Source organism: Petaurus breviceps, unplaced genomic scaffold (genome assembly GCF_028583685.1).
Source record: "Petaurus breviceps papuanus isolate PSGF00001 unplaced genomic scaffold, PetGlider_PUasm1.0 139, whole genome shotgun sequence".
In the NCBI taxonomy this organism is placed as follows: Eukaryota; Metazoa; Chordata; class Mammalia; order Diprotodontia; family Petauridae; genus Petaurus; species Petaurus breviceps.
The window spans coordinates 13,602,605-13,617,985 of NW_027185697.1; the positions used below are offsets into that span (position 1 = coordinate 13,602,605).

At 48.6% G+C, this 15,381-nt stretch overlaps 2 protein-coding genes across 2 annotated transcripts in view; one reads left to right on the plus strand and one right to left on the minus strand.

The window, feature by feature from the left end:
* Window positions 1-15,381, plus strand: part of LOC138145764 (zinc finger protein 62 homolog) — a 76,512-nt gene that overhangs the window by 16,109 nt on the left and 45,022 nt on the right. The gene's annotated exons all lie outside the window — the stretch shown is intronic.
* Window positions 9,246-13,362, minus strand: LOC138145157 (zinc finger protein 239-like). Its single transcript, XM_069066797.1, has 2 exons — window positions 12,939-13,362; window positions 9,246-11,004 (listed from the first exon to the last, which is right to left on the minus strand). Exons 1-2 carry the CDS (start codon window positions 13,009-13,011, stop codon window positions 10,190-10,192), a joined length of 888 nt encoding a protein of 295 aa, XP_068922898.1. The 5' UTR covers window positions 13,012-13,362; the 3' UTR covers window positions 9,246-10,189.

Sequence of the window (15,381 nt, forward strand, 5' to 3'; positions counted from 1 at the left end):
CGTGGAGCTCCTTTGCCTAGTTGCCCCCATTTTCCACCACCCAAGTACCAGATCATGCCTGGAGTATGGCTGTTTTATACTTAGGCAAACAAGAAGTGATGTCAGCAGCCTGAGGCTTTGGCCCCTGGTCCAATCAAGCCTCAAGGATGGTTTTAATTTTAAAGAAATGCTAGATGAACTTCTTGGAAGAAGAGATTAACCGGCTTTTTTTGTTCCTGTCACATGAGACTTGGTGCAACCAACAGTGTCATCCAGAAATAGTAGCATCTGAAGGACCTCATATCTATCACAGGAGTCCTTAATCTTTTTTCATATGTGAAGGACTCCATTGACATTTGGGTGAAACCCAGGGATCCCCTCTCAGAATAATTTTTTTTTGCCTTTTTTTGGAGGGGCAGTTGGGGTTAAATGACTCGCCCAAGGTCACTTGGCTAGTAAGTGTTAAGTGTCTGAGGCCATATTTGAACTCAGGTCCTCCTGACTACAGGGCTGGCGCTCTATTCACTGCACCACCTAGCTGCCCCTAATTAGCCACTATTGAACAATAATTTAACTGTCCATGTATTGCTTCCAAACAAGAAGAAATGCCATTTGTTTTCTAAGGGCTTGAACAGATATTAATATGAGTTTTTATTTTGATAGCTCTTTAAGCTCTTTCCTCACAACTACCCTGTAAGGATTCTTGCTGTTGTTGAGTCTTTTCAGTCTTGTCCAACCCCATTTGGGGTTTTCTTGGCAAAGACAGTGTAACAGTTTTTCATTATTCTCTCCAGCTCACTTTACAGATGAGGAACTGAGGCAAACAGGGTAAAGTGACTTGCTCAGGGTCACACAGCTAGTAAGTGTCCAAAGTTGGATTTGAACTCAGGTCCTCCTGACTCTAGGGCTGAATTAGCATCCTCAGTTCACAGATGAGGAACCTGTGTCAGAGAGGGGAAGTGACTTATTCTGAGTCACAGAGCTAGCAGAGTTTACATGGGAATCAGATGTTCTCACTCCTAAACCTGTGCTCCCTCCTGGATTGGGGCTCTTTCTGATACACTATAGTCTCTCCCTGAAGATAGAGTACATCTTTGTGAACCTCCACTGATAACAAATAATCACTATATATAATTATAGTTAGCCTGCATCTATAATCCCAGGGCCCATCAGAGAGCATCGACAGCTCAAGCTGTTCAAGACAACATCATCCATCAGGCACCAGGCTCATCTCACCTCTCACTCGCCCTCAGCCCTCATATCCCACCTGATGCCAAATGTTGTCAATCCTTCTTCTCTCTCTTCTCCCCCCACCAGCCTGGTTTAGGCTTTCATCACCCCTCAGCCTGGACTGCTGCAGTCCCTGTCTCCAAATTCCCCAACTCCCTCTAGCTCATCCTCCCTCCACACAAGGAATTGTCTTGGTTTTCGTTCCCTCACTTTTGCCCACAATGGCTGGCTATGTCCGTATTCAGTTATTGGACTGAAGACTGCAGGTTCCGTTGCATTTTTGTTTCCAAAAAGCCATTTAAAATCAAATCATTTACATAAATATGACTTCCTTCAAGCTGGAATGTGGGGGTGGGGAAGCTTTTCAGAAGCCACCCCAGAAGGGGCGGCCAGGTAGCACAGCGAGTAAGAGCACCGGCTCCAGTGTTGAGAAGACCTGGAGATCGAATCCCGGGCTCAGACACTTAGCACCCACCCAGAAACACCTGGCCGTATAACCTTGAGCAAGTTACTTAACCCCAATTGCTTAAAAAAAAAAAAAAGAAGCCACCCCAGAGGCAATTGGGAAATGAAGACCAGTAGCAACACAAAAGCATCCAGCCAAGGATCAAGCACAAATTTTCTTCTGCTTCTGTACTAGAAGGACAAAATCATTCTCCATCCCCCTAAAATCCAGTCCCTCCAGGCTGCTTTGAAGAGAAACCGAGTCCTGAAAAGATTTCCCCCTAGCAGAACTTGGCTTAAATTACCAGGATGGAAGACCCAAAAAGCTAGAGGGCCTAAAATTGTTCATCACAATTATCTTCAAGAAAGGACAGAGAGCATAGGGCTTTAGTAAATACCCCTGACTAAAAGCTAAAAGTTGGGTTAAATTTCTAACACCTGTACATCTTTGGGATGCTGCCCACTAGAGGGAGCTCGTGAGCTATGGCATTAGACTCTCCTATCCCCCGATCCTTCAGGGTCCCCTGTAAGCCTGGGAGAGACTAGAGCTGCCACGTTGAGGAGCTGGGAGAATAGCTCCAGAACACATGGTACGCGGGCACGAAAGACGGTCTTTTGCAAAAACCATGGAGGTGGGAGATACAATGACGGGTGCTGGGAAAAGCTTGCCGACCAGATTGGCTGGAATGTAGAGTATATGAGAGAGAGAATGTGAAATCAGTCTGTAAAAATAGGTCGGTGCCAGATTGCAAAGGGCTTTAAATGCCAAGCAGGGGAATTTGTATTTTATTCTGATAAGGATGGAACCACTGAAATCTTGAATAGAAAAGTGATAAGGGGGTGGCTAGGTGGCACAGTGAATAGAGCACCGGACCTGGAGTCAGGAGGACCTGAGTTCAAATCTGGCCTCAGACACTTAACACAAAAACTAGCCTTGTGACCTTGGGCAAGTCACTTAACCCCAACTGCCCTCTAAAAAGCAAAAAAAAAAAAAAAGTGATATGGTCAGTCCCGTGCTCTAGGAATAAAATGATGCTATTAATGATAATAATTGGCATCGCTATAGCACTTGAAGGGTTGCAAAGCACCTTACAAAGATGATCTCATTTTATCCTCAACACCCTGGGAGGAAGGAAGATGCTATTACTATCCCCATTTTACAGATGGGAAAACTGGAACTGGAGTGAAGGGACTTACCCAGGGTCATGAAGCTAGAGAGGATCTGAAGTCAGATCTTCCTAACTCCAGGTCCTGTGTTCTACCCACTGCCCCAGACCTCTAGGTTCAGGCAGCACCCCTAACCTGCCGTAGAAAAGATCCCCCTGGGTTCTCCCATCACCCAGCCCTCCCAGGGCCTTCTCTAGCCCAGACCAGAAGTACGTTCCACCTGCTTGTGAGCCGGGCCTCTGGAATCCTCGGAGGACACGGTATCTCCACTTGGCCACTGCTATCTTTCTGAGAAGCAGGACATTTTCCTTCCCTTCCCATTGAGCTGCATGCCTGGCTTACAGCCTTCTCTCCTTAACATCTGCTCTCATTCTATGGGACTTTCAAATGCAAAAGGAGGCTCCTCAAGTATCCTAATTTCCCTGTTTTTTCAGTTTATTCAGTGCCCCTGGGCTACCCCTCAATCCCCCCCAGCTATACCCTGCCCTAGCCCTTCCCTTATGTGAGCTCGTCATCCCATCTTTCCCTTTGCTTTCTGCCCTCCCCCCCTCGCTTTTTGTCCTCATCACAACCTTCATCTCCCTCACTCCCCTTCTGCTTCCCAGACCATCATCCCTGCACTGGCCACACTTGGTTCCCTTCCCTATTTCAACCGGCTGGGAGACCAGCTCCAGTCTTCACTATCCTCTCCATCGAAACCCCTCGTTCTCTGGTCCTTGAATTACTAGGAACCTCCTTTGCTCTTAGTCACATACTACTGAACACAGTTGGAAACAAAAATCACAAAATGGAGCTGGCTAATCTTGACTGGGCCTTGTTACAGGAAGGCAGTCATTTTATTCCTCCCCAAATCCAGTCTCTATCCAGCTGTCCCAAGCAGCTTTTCCGCACCTCACCTCACCACACTCAGCTGAAGCACCTGGGCATTCACCAAGAACTCTTCCTCCTCCTTTCCCTGTCTTTCAACACTCAGACATCTCCCCCCACTATCTCCTTCATTCCTATCCCAAAGGAAGCAGTGGCCCTTCTGTTTGCCAAGACCCACCCTTCTCCTGCACCCTTGATCCCATACCCCATTTACTCTTTTCATCTCCAGCAGTTCACCTCTAACATCACCCACGTGTGTGTATGTGTGTGTTCAGTCATTTTCGGTCATGTCCAGCTCTTCATGGTTTTCTTGGCAAAGCTATTGGAGTGATTTGCCATTTATCTTCTCCAGTTCATTATACAGATGAGGAAACTGAGGCAAAAAGGGTTAAATGATTTGCCCTGGTCACACAGCTAGTAAATATCTGGGGCTGGATTTGAACTCAGATCTTCCTGACTGCAAGGTCAGTATCTATCCACTGAACCACCTGGATGCCCTATTATCACATCTACTCTCTCTTTTATCTTAAATCTCTCCTGTATCCTTCCATTTGCTACAAATATGCCTGAGTCTCTTTTATCCTTAACACCCCCTCCCTGAAAGTTACCATGCCTACTAGCTACCCTATAGCACTCTTCCCCTTCTCAGCTGTTTTAGGGAAAGCTGTCTAAACTTGGCCTTCACGTCCTGTCCTCTCCTCTCCTCTCTTCTAAAGCCTTTATAATCTGGCTTCTGACTTTATCATTCAACTGATAATGTCCTTCCTAAAGTTATCTCTTAATAGCCAAATCTAAGAAGGAAATGGGAAATCACTACCACAACCAAAATGGCCCTTTCTCAGACCTCATCCTTAGTGACTGCTATGCAGCATTCACCACCAACAACCACCTTCTCTTTTCCTGATGCTGCTCTGGCCTGGTTCTCCTTTACATCTGGCCCCCTCTTCTCAGGCTCCTCTGCTGGATTTTGGCCCAGTCATGCACACTAATGGTGTACTGCCCTCCTAGGCCCTGTCCTGGGACTTTTTTCCTCCTTCCCTTAGTGATCTCATCAGCTCCTCAAAGATCATCCCTGTGCAGATGACTCTTAAATATATAAATACAGATGCAGATCTATCTCCGGCCCTGGTTTCTCCTTACCTCCAGGCTTAGGTCTCCAATAGCCTTTTGGACACAATAATTGTTGTGGCTCTTCAGTCATTTTTCAGTCATATAATTAATGTTTTCTTGGCAAAGATAGTGACTGGAGTGGTCAGCTCAAACAGCCAAACCTAGCTCCAGCTCATTTCACAAGTGGGAAAACTGAAACTGGAGCGAAGTGACTCAGCTCATTTTACAGATGAGGAAACTGAGGCAAACAGGGTGAAGTGACTTGCCCAGGGTCACACATTTGGTGTCAGGCCAAATTTGAACTCAGGGAGATGAGTCTTCGGGATTCCAGGTGTGGCATGTTTTACACCATGGTGCCACCTAGCAGCCCTCAGACATATTAATAAGTAGCATTTGTATAGTGCGTAAAAGTTTGCAAAATGCTTTCCATATATTGTCTCATTTGATCCACCCAAAACCCTATGTAATATCTGCTATTATTGTCCCCATTTTACAAAATGAGAAAACAGGCCCAGAAAGATAAGCTGACTCCAGTCTTCTTGCCCTGGAGGCCCCAGTCTGATCCATACCCATTTGTAGGTATCCTTACCCTGCCCTCTTCTGAGTGGGATTCCCTCTTGCCATCAAGGGTCCCACAGTCTATGTGGTCCCTTCCCTCTTCATCCTAACTCTCCCTATAAACCTAGCTTGTCGTTAATAGCGGTACAGAATCTTCCTCTACACCTCCTCCTCTCCTGACAGGACCACCACCCTAGGCTAGGATGATGACCCTCACCCCCTCTGCCTTGGGTTACTGCCCTGGTCTTTGATCGGCTCTTCTGCCTCCAGTCTTACCCTACTTCAATCTACCCTCCACTCAGCTGGTAAAGAGATTTCCCTAAAGCACAGAGTCCATTCATTCCCTGGTCAGTACACTTCACTGGTTCCTTATTAGGCATTCCTGGAGCCAGCAGGGTGCTTCAGCAGGTAGAATATGGGACTGGAGTCAGGAAGACCTGAATTTGAATCCAGCCCTGCTAGCTGTGTGACCTTGGATAAGTCATTTAACCCCTATTTCTTCATCCATAAAAAGGGGGATAATTATACTAGCAAGCACGGATGTGAGGATCAAATGAGTTAACATATGTAAAGTACATTATATAAGCTGTATCTGTCTTCTGCAGATGCTAGCCCTTCTCCACCTGGCCCCTTTCATAAGTCTCCAGGCTTCTCACATCATACCTCCTCACAAACTGCGATGCAGCCATGATTTCCTCACTTGTCGTTCCTCAGATGGGACACCATCCCGGACTCTGCCTTGGCATTGGCTCTCTCCTGTGCCTGGAATGTTCTCCCTCCTCTCCTCCTCCTCTGTTGCCCTGTCTTCCTTCCCAGCTCACCTGAAATCTCACTCCTACACCTCTCCCCACCACAACGAAATGCTGGTCCTTCCCTTCAGAGGTCACCTTCTCTCTGCTCTCCCTATATCTAATTTGTACCAACTGGTTTGCATGTTGTGTCCCCAACTGAACTGGAAATTCATGGAGGGCAGAGAATCTGTCTTTCTTGATAAGCCTAGCAGAGTACCAATCAATTCCAAATTTTTACTGATAGTGTGATGTGGGAGACATTGGCACAGGACCACCCAGCATGGCATGCCCTCATCAGAGAAGGTGCTGTGTTCTATAAGCAAATAGAATTACAGAAGCTTGAAAGAAACTCAAGATGTGCAAATTCAGAGAATTTACAGGGGCAGCTAGGTGGTGCAGTGGATAGAGCACCCGCCCTGGGGTCAGGACCAGAGAGAGAGAGAGAGAGAGAGAGAATCAATCAACCCCAAATGTTCACATGGACTATTTGTGCCCATCCTGGAGTAGAACCTTTGGCCTGATCAGGCATAGTCAGACACACTGTAACTTGATTATAAAGCCATTTTGGTTCTCTCTGAGAACCAAGGGCAGCAGCCAACCAACCAAGTGCCAGGAGCAGAGTGGGCACTTAATGAATGCTTACTGACTGTCTGACCAAGAACTGTATGTAGAGGTCAACACCACTAATGTACAAATTACCTACTGTAACTCTTGAGTTTGACCCTAACGAATTCTAGCTAATCCAAAAGGATCACTCCTTCGAAAACTCTTAGAAACAATGCAAGCTGAGGAAAACTTCCCCATGCTAACTAAGGCTTGAGGAAAACTTCCCCATGCTAACTAAGATTGGGAACCTAAAATACACACCCAAATGAGTATTCATAAATCCTTACATCTTGCAATGAAGCCATAAATGGAATAGGATTGGACCTTCCTTTTTATTTTTTTGACTCAAAATTAAGCAAAATTCAAATTTGGCAGCAACACATTTTTCTAATGTTCTGGGAAACAGTTGGGAAAGCCAGATAAAGAACTATCCTTTAAAAAAGAAAGGAAAAAAAAAGACTTCTGCTATATAATGTGGGGGGAAGGGGGAGGGCCTGGGATAAGGGGAAACGGTTTAGCTAGACCAGCTAATAAACCTCCATCAGTCAATTTGGGAAGAAAAGGGATGTGGAGAGGGAAGACAGGGAATAAACTATTTTCTCTAAAACCTATCAGTTGCTGTAAGATAGAAAGGCTACTGTGGCAGGCTGATCAATACTTTAAGGATTATTGTTGGGGGCTTGTATAGTTTAGAAGAAGAGAGACGGCAATAAAATGTCATTTTGTGGTCCTTCATGGGGAGCTCCATGAAATGTTGCTTCAACAAACTCCTGGGAATTTGGAGTCAAGTTGGTCACCTCTCAACCTAGCATCAAAAAAAGGGATTAAAACTTCCTTGGAAATGAAGGATCATTAGGGCAACCCCTACCCTTAGCACCCAAAAAGTAAAGCAGGCAGGGTGGTGGTCATTAGACAATGCCTAGAAATGGAAGTGTGGATTGTACTCCTTCAATCTTTTGGAAGCCCCCTCACCAAAGCCGCTACTGCTGTCTCAGTTACATACGTGTGTAGATGTATGTATGTGTGTATATATATATATATATGTGTTAATATGTTCCTATACATACACTTCTTCAATGGAACGTAAATTCCTTTAGAATAAGAACCATTCCATTTTTGGTTTTTTATCTCCCAAAGTTTGGCACAAAAGAAGCATTTAAATGTTGACTGATTGATTGACCTTATTCTGTCCATTCTCTGTATTGTACTTAGCGCCACGTGAGGGGATCTTGGAGAGACTTAAGAATATGTTGCCTTCATACTCTAATTTGCTTTTAATTAGTAAAAAAAAAAATCAAATTTAAAAATCTATAGTCTAACATTGATCAAAATTCCTATTATCAGTGGCAAAATTTCAGATAATTATTAATAATTATTATACAACAATTGTATTATTATCATTAGTGTTTATATTGCCCCAACAAATCTGGTAAAAAAAAAATTAGTTGCTAATTCTATATGGAGTAGAAAAAGGCCTACAATATCAACAGCGAACAGGAGATGACTCTCAGAGAAAGTAAAGGGGGAAACCCAGATTTCAGGCCTATGGTGTGCTCTATTAAATGTATGGGGTCTGTCTGACAGCTATTTAGTGTCAGGTAAGATTTAAATCCTGTTCTGACTGTAAACTCTTCCCTCCCTGTTCTCCCTCTGTTCTTCCCTCCAATTCTTCCTGTTCTCAGATCCCATAGATATGGCATTTCCTTGGTGTGGATGTTCCCTAGATTGATGGAAAGACATATACAAGAATCTTTGAGGGCGCTAGCTGAAGGAGGAAATGTGAAGGGAAGGGAGATAATCTCTCCAACTGGCCAACCACACAAAAACCATTTCTTCTCCTTCAAGCAAGGATTCTTACATTTTGCTCTATCCTCCTTCTCAGAAGAATGTTTTTAAATACATAAAATACACAGGAACCCAATCATATTTAAATGCAGTTATCAATGGTTTGTTGTTGTTTTTTTGATCCCAGACCCCACACTAAGAACTTTCTTGCCCTAGAGGGATCAGAATGAAGATAACTAAAGGAAGGACTTGTGTGGGAAGAGAGGTATATAACAGACAGGCGGCTTCCAAGCCAGGAAGGCCTGGGTTCAAGTACTCCTCTGTGACCATGGGGACATCCCCTTACTTCTCATTATCCCGTCCATAGCTTCTAAGATTCCTAAATTGTGGAGAAGGTGTAGTCTAAGGGCACTGGTGTAACTTCCTCATCCACTTTCCCCATCCTCAACCTGTGAAATCACAGACCCAGATCTTATCAATATGCTTGGATAGCATCAAATTCATTCCTCAAACCTGCATTACAAGTATGGGACAGAGTGAGGAACAGATCAATTGTCAAAAGTGTCATCCCAAACATAAATGTATTTAATTGAGCATAAAATCGACAGGCCTCAAAAATCTAGAGGAGGAATCCATCTCACCATGTCAGATGGTTAGAATGGTGCAACACTCATCAAGAAAAAGAAAATAAACCAAAGAATGTTCGGGTACCGGGACTGAATACCTACAAATCAGGCACTTTATTGTAATGTTTATCCAGGCAACAAACATTTTGTGACATCAGGATTTTGTACTAAGCCACCAAGAGCTCAAAGATTCTTTTGGAATGATAAATTATTGATGGTTGGATGGGGCCAAGTGCCCCATCAGTATGTTCCTAAGTTACATAAATGCCTTAAAGACAGTGTCAATGTGTCAAGCTTCCACTGAAGATCATCAAGACAGAGAGATGTTCCTCACACATAGGATGGGACCATTTGTCGACACACCTGGTTTGGTAGCTCAGGAAAGTCATCTTTGAACATATTACTACAGGATGATCCGATATGAATTTGTTAACTTCAGCAAACAAAAGGTAAAAGGTATATACAAAAAAAGATACATTTTACATATGGTAAAAAAAAAAATTGGCAAAGAAAACTTCAAACTGAAGTCCATTACTGAATTGGCAGGATCTTGGATCGTAATTCAAACACTACTGATGTATTCAACAAAGGCCTACATCCGGTGTTATGGAGCAAACTTGTTGGGCTACTTTGTTTTTAATGATGGCAAAAATTCAGCCCGGCTAACGACAGGATCGGCCAAATGCATCACCGATCCAAATCTCCTTTGCTAAGAGAAGCTGGCATCACAACTCAAGCCATATTTGCACTCGAGATAACACTAATCACTGCACAGAAAGGGGGTGTTCTTTTGAATTTCATTGGCAAGAAAAAAAAATTACCTACAGAAGAGACTATTTAAAGCTGATTCATATCCTAAAAAGAAAGCAAAGACCAGAGCAAACGCGGCGATATGGCACAAAATAAAGTGAGAACTGGGGGCTCCCGGGCACGCTGAGATCTATAAAGGCAAAGGGCAGCGAGTTCGGGCATGGGCTGTCCCGTGGCCTCGCGGGTGGGGGGACGGGGGGAAGCAGACGGGCGACGTTAGGGGAAGCAGGCGTTGGGCACGCAGCAGGCCAGGTGGGCGGCCTTGGCGCAGCTCCGCATGTGCACCGTCAGGCTGCCCCGCTGCGTGAAGGTCTTCTCGCACTGGCTGCACTTGTACGGCCGGTCACCCGTGTGCACGCGGAGGTGCTTGACCAGGTTTCCCCGGGTGCTGAAGCGCTTGCCGCACTGTGTACACTCATAGGGCTTCTGTCCCGTGTGGATGCGCAGGTGCACCACGAGGCTGCCCTTCTGGCTGAAGCCGGTGCCGCAAGCCTCGCACCTGTAGGGCTGCTCGCCCGTGTGCACGCGCCGGTGCACCGTCAGGTTGCCTCCGTTGCGGAAGCATTTGCCACAGTCCAGACACACGTAGGGCTTCTCGCCCGTGTGCATCCGCTCGTGCACCGTCAGGCTGCCCTTTTGCTTGAAGGTCTTCTGGCACTCGGCGCACTCGTACATCTTGGGTGCGTAGTGCTCTCGGAAGTGCACGCTGAGGCTCATCTGCGCCTGGAAGGTGCTCACGCACAGGTGGCACTGGCAGTGCATCTGCATCTGCATCAGCGCCGCGGCCGGGGCCGCCCCCCCTGCCAAGGTCCCCCCAGCCGAGGTACCCCCGCCGCCCGGGGCCCCCCCAGCCGCCAGGGCCCCGGCGGCCGGCTCCTTGGCCGTGGCCGTGGCCGGGGCCTGCGGCTCGCGCTGCTGCTCGGGCTCCGTCTCCTCGGCCTCTCGGGTCAGGACGGGAGGAAGAGTCACCTGAAGGTGCGGCCGGCCGGCCTCACCATGTCCTCCTACGACCGCCTCCGGACCCAGGGGCCCTGAAAGAAGAAAAGGGGGCCAGAGATTGTTAACTGCGGGGAAGGAGGGAGGCCATGTCCACAAGGTGCCCCTTCTGGCTCTGACTGCCTCTTTGTTCCTCCCGCAGAAACTGCGGCCCTTCTCAAACGCCTACCAGACAGAGGCTCGGCCTATGCATGCACTATGTCCATGTATGTACTGCGTGCTTAATACAGGCAGCCAGGTGGTGACCTGAGTTCAAGTCCAGCCTGGACAAGTCACCTTCCCTCCACCTGCCTAGGCTTCCTTATCTGGAAAATGGGGATAATAAGAGCACTGCCTCCCAGGGTTGTTTTGAGGATTAAAGGAGACAATATTTGTAAACTGCTTTGTAAATCTTAATAAATGCTAGCTGTCATTACCGTTGTGGTTCTCCCCTACCACTGTCCCTCCTCTGAATGCTTCTTCCTTCCCAACTGGGGCTCTCCACTCCAGCCAAGCCAACCTGCTCACCCTAAAAACCTCTCTGTGCTTTATGCCACGCCAGGCATGAAAGAGAAGACCTTAAGCCACCATATGGCCCCACTCTGATTCAGTTTTGCCTTCCTGTTGGAAGTCTTCTGTGCTGCCCCCCCCCCCTCACCTAGCTGCATTTAACCAGCCTGACCCCTTCTTAGCTGAGCGACACTAGACAGCTACTCTAACCTTGGGGTACCTCAGTTTCTCCCTCTGTAAAATAGGAAACCACAGGGGAATCAGCTTCCTAATACCACAGCTCACCAGTTTATTCACACCATCACCATCATCATCATCATCATCACCATCATCAATAAGTATTCATTAACACTTTCTCAGCCCACCAGGCGTTGTGCTCAGGGCCAGCAGGGTAAATAAGACTAAGGACAAAGACATAGAGTGCTTGCATATATATCCTAGAGTGCTATAATCAGGGAAACAGTTACTCCTTCCTTTTCTGGGCTATTATTTTCGTTCTGTAAGCGTGGCTTCAGTGCAGCCTGCCTGTGAAACGTAAAAGCAGAATCTGCCTCAGAAAGGGAAATTTCCCAAACGAGATTCCTCTAGTTCAATGACTCTGGAGGACAGCTCTCCCTTGTCCTTCTGACTCTGTAGAGCCCCCAGGCCCATCCAGGTTTGCCCCCATACCTACAAGGCAGGGACACTGAAAGGGCTGGCTGTCCTCTAGCCCCTCACTGTCCTGTGACATTACTGTGAGTCCTCAGAGTGAGAAGGGAGAGGGGGACGTCTGTCTGGCGCAGACTCCTGGCCAGCCCCTGGGGAGGGCCCCAGATGGCAGAGAAGGTGCTGACCCATGCATGCAGGAAGTACAGGTGCAGGCTGCAGCTAGCTGAAGGCAGGGCAGGGGTCACCAGCCAGGTGTGGCTGCAGCAGCAGCTGCCCAAAAGTCTACAGACACAGAGGTAGACAAGGGCATAGACCTGGCCTCTCAGGCCTCAGTGTCTCTATCTGTAAAAATGTGGGGGCTGAACTAAAGTGGATATCCTCCAGCTCTAAGTCTAAGTGAATCAATGAATTCACCATCGAGCGTGGCTGAAGTGCCTACCACAGGCTAAAAAGAAAAGCCTCCAGACGCTTATATTCTAAGGCAAAGGATAAACTTGTAATCTAAGAGACCTGAGTTCAAATCCCTTCTCAGACGCTAACCAGCTGCATGACCCTGGCCAAGAGTCTTGGCATCTCTGTACCTCAGTTTCCCCATCTGTAAAATGAGGCATCCTGCCACGTATCCAAACCCAGCGCCGCGGTATTACGTCACAGGATTTTAGTGGGCCGGAGGTTACCATGGTGACACCCCTCCCACCTCGAGGAATGACGTCACGTAGGGGTCGGTTACTATGGTGACCACGAGCCAACCTCCCCCGCCCCCTCCACCTCAGAAGCTCCCACTCGGACCCGAGCTCAGTTTGGAAAGGGGCGAGGGGCGTCCCGGACTCACCTCTAGGACCGAACAACCTCCGGATCCAGAGACAGGCACTCTTCTGGTCGCAGGGACGGGGCTGCGCGCGCATCTCCTCTCTTGCACCCTCCCCCTCAGCCTAAACTACATTTCCCAGGCTCCCCAGGGCGGCGCGGGCCCAAACTACCGTCATTTCGAGGCGCTGCGGTCCCAACCCTCCGGACCTGCTTACCAGGGTGCGGCCTAGGGCCCCGCGCACCTGCAGCTCCAGCTCTGTGGCGAAGAGGACTACACTACCCAGAGTGCCCCGGGGCGGTGCCAGGGCCGGGGCTTACTGAGCAGGTGCGTTCGGGAGGGCCGGCGCGGAGGCCTCTGGGAAAGGGTCTGCGCGTCTTGCGCCGTGGCCTGGGGCGCTTTGGGTCTCCACATCGCTCTAGTTCCTGGCGCATCCGTTGCTAGGACCCGGAGGTGAGTCCCGCCCCTCTTCCCTCTTCCGTCCGACCAGTCTTTAGGTGGAGGAGCACCTGCTAGCCCCAAGGCTGGGGGAAGCTGAGCCCTGAATGGGATGGCGGGGGCGGCGCGCGCTCGGTTTCAACGTCTCCATGGCAACCACCCCAGCTCTCCGGGACGTCGCTCCCCCGCCCGGCGCGGGGCGAAGTGCGCATGCGTGGCTCCCGGAGCTTGGTGGGATGCTCTGAGCTCAACCTTGCTGCCCCCTCACCCTTAGCCGATGGGCGGAGGGAGGCCCGAGATGGGGAGGGGTCGTGGGAAGGGGCGTGTCGCCCTCTCCCTGGGTTCTTTTGTTGCGCCTGAAGGTTGACAAAGCACTTTTTGCTCTCTGCCCGCCATAGCTCCCATTTTACAGATGAGGAAACTGATTGGGCCTCCCCCCCAGGAACGTAGATGCTGAGCTGGAGGGAGCTCGCGTGATGTGGTTGAGAAGTCAGCGAGCATTTCTTGAGCTCTCTAGGTGTGCGGGGGGCCCTGGAGGGGAGAATAGGGAGACTGAGGCCGGCGGCCCCCGGGCGAGAAACGGGCAGAGCGTCCCTTTGCCAGTGTGGACTGACCGTGGGCGCCCAGACCCCAGAGCCAGGCTGAGCTCAGGAGACGGGGGCGCTTTGGTGGCTCCCGGGGCTGCCCCAAGCCCGAGCACTCCCCCATGGGCCCTGCCCGGCCTCAGAAGCCCCAGGCGGGGCTGGTCCTCCTGGCGCAGAAGGGGCCCCCCGCGGTGCCACGGGGGAGAGGCAGAGGAGGACCCGCGTGGGAGGGCAGGGGCAACGATGGAGAGCCTCGTGCGTGGGAAGGGCAGACACCGCCCTCGGCCTGGAAGGAGCGGCAGGGCTTCAGAGGCCCTGGAGTTCCCACTGGACCCGCAGCTGTTTGAGGAACTGGCACAGGCAGACGTGGGGAGCCGCTGAGGGTCCCGAGGGACTTCTTCTGTCCCAGGTCCAGGCTCTTCTGTCCCTCCCGCAGGTACTTGTGCTGCCCTCCTTTCCTCCTCAGAGTGGCCAAAGGGCTTGTCCTCGAATGTTGGTGGGGACGTGTGGCCTGTAAGCGGGAGGAGGGCCTCTTGGTCCAGGGCTCTGTAACCTTCAGGGAAGAACTTGCTTTTTGAATCTTTGCAAGATTGTATCTAAGGTTTCCTTTGTCATCTTATTGTGGCAAAGTGAGTAAGATCTGAGTGCTCGAAGTCAGGAGAATCTAAATTCAAATCCAGCCTCAGATGCCTACTTAGCTATGTGACCCTGGGCAAGTCACTTCCCCTCTTTTGTCTTCAGTCTCCCCATCTGTGAAATGAGGATAACAAGGTTACTGTGAGGATAAAATGAGGTAATATTTGTAAAATGCTAGTTATGATGATTATATGATGCATTTAAAAAACATTATTCTGAGAAAGACCCCATTAGTTTCAACAGATCTCGGAGGAGTTTATTATCTTTAAAATATTAAGAGCCCCTCCTCTAAGATAAAAGATCAACTCCTCTGTTTGGTTTTTAAATTCCCGCACAACCTAGCCCCACTGTCTCTGCAGCCGTATTCTACAACACTACATACAGTCTGGCCAAGCAGGGCTTCTCTGTTTCTGACATTGCATGAACTCCCTCATGCCTGGAAAGCTCTGTCCTCACCCCTCTGCTCATGGAATCCTTCACTTCCTCCCAAATATCACTCGTACCACCATGGACCCAAGCTTTTTTCGTTCCCAACTCTTCCCTGCTAACTGCTAGCGCCTTCTCTCCCCACCCCCTTTTATTTATTTAACTATGTTATCTTTATTTTGTAAAATTCATTCTGCAGTATGCTTATTTTTAATGAGTTGTGTTGACATTCTTTTTACATCACCACAATTTCTTCTAGTATCTTTCCCTCTTCCCCATCTGAGAGGGCCATCCTACCTAACAAGTAATACTTTTTAAAAGGCACAGAATTGATCAGTGCATTGAAAAAGGCCTAACATAAATATGTGCTGTGTGCCTGCCAC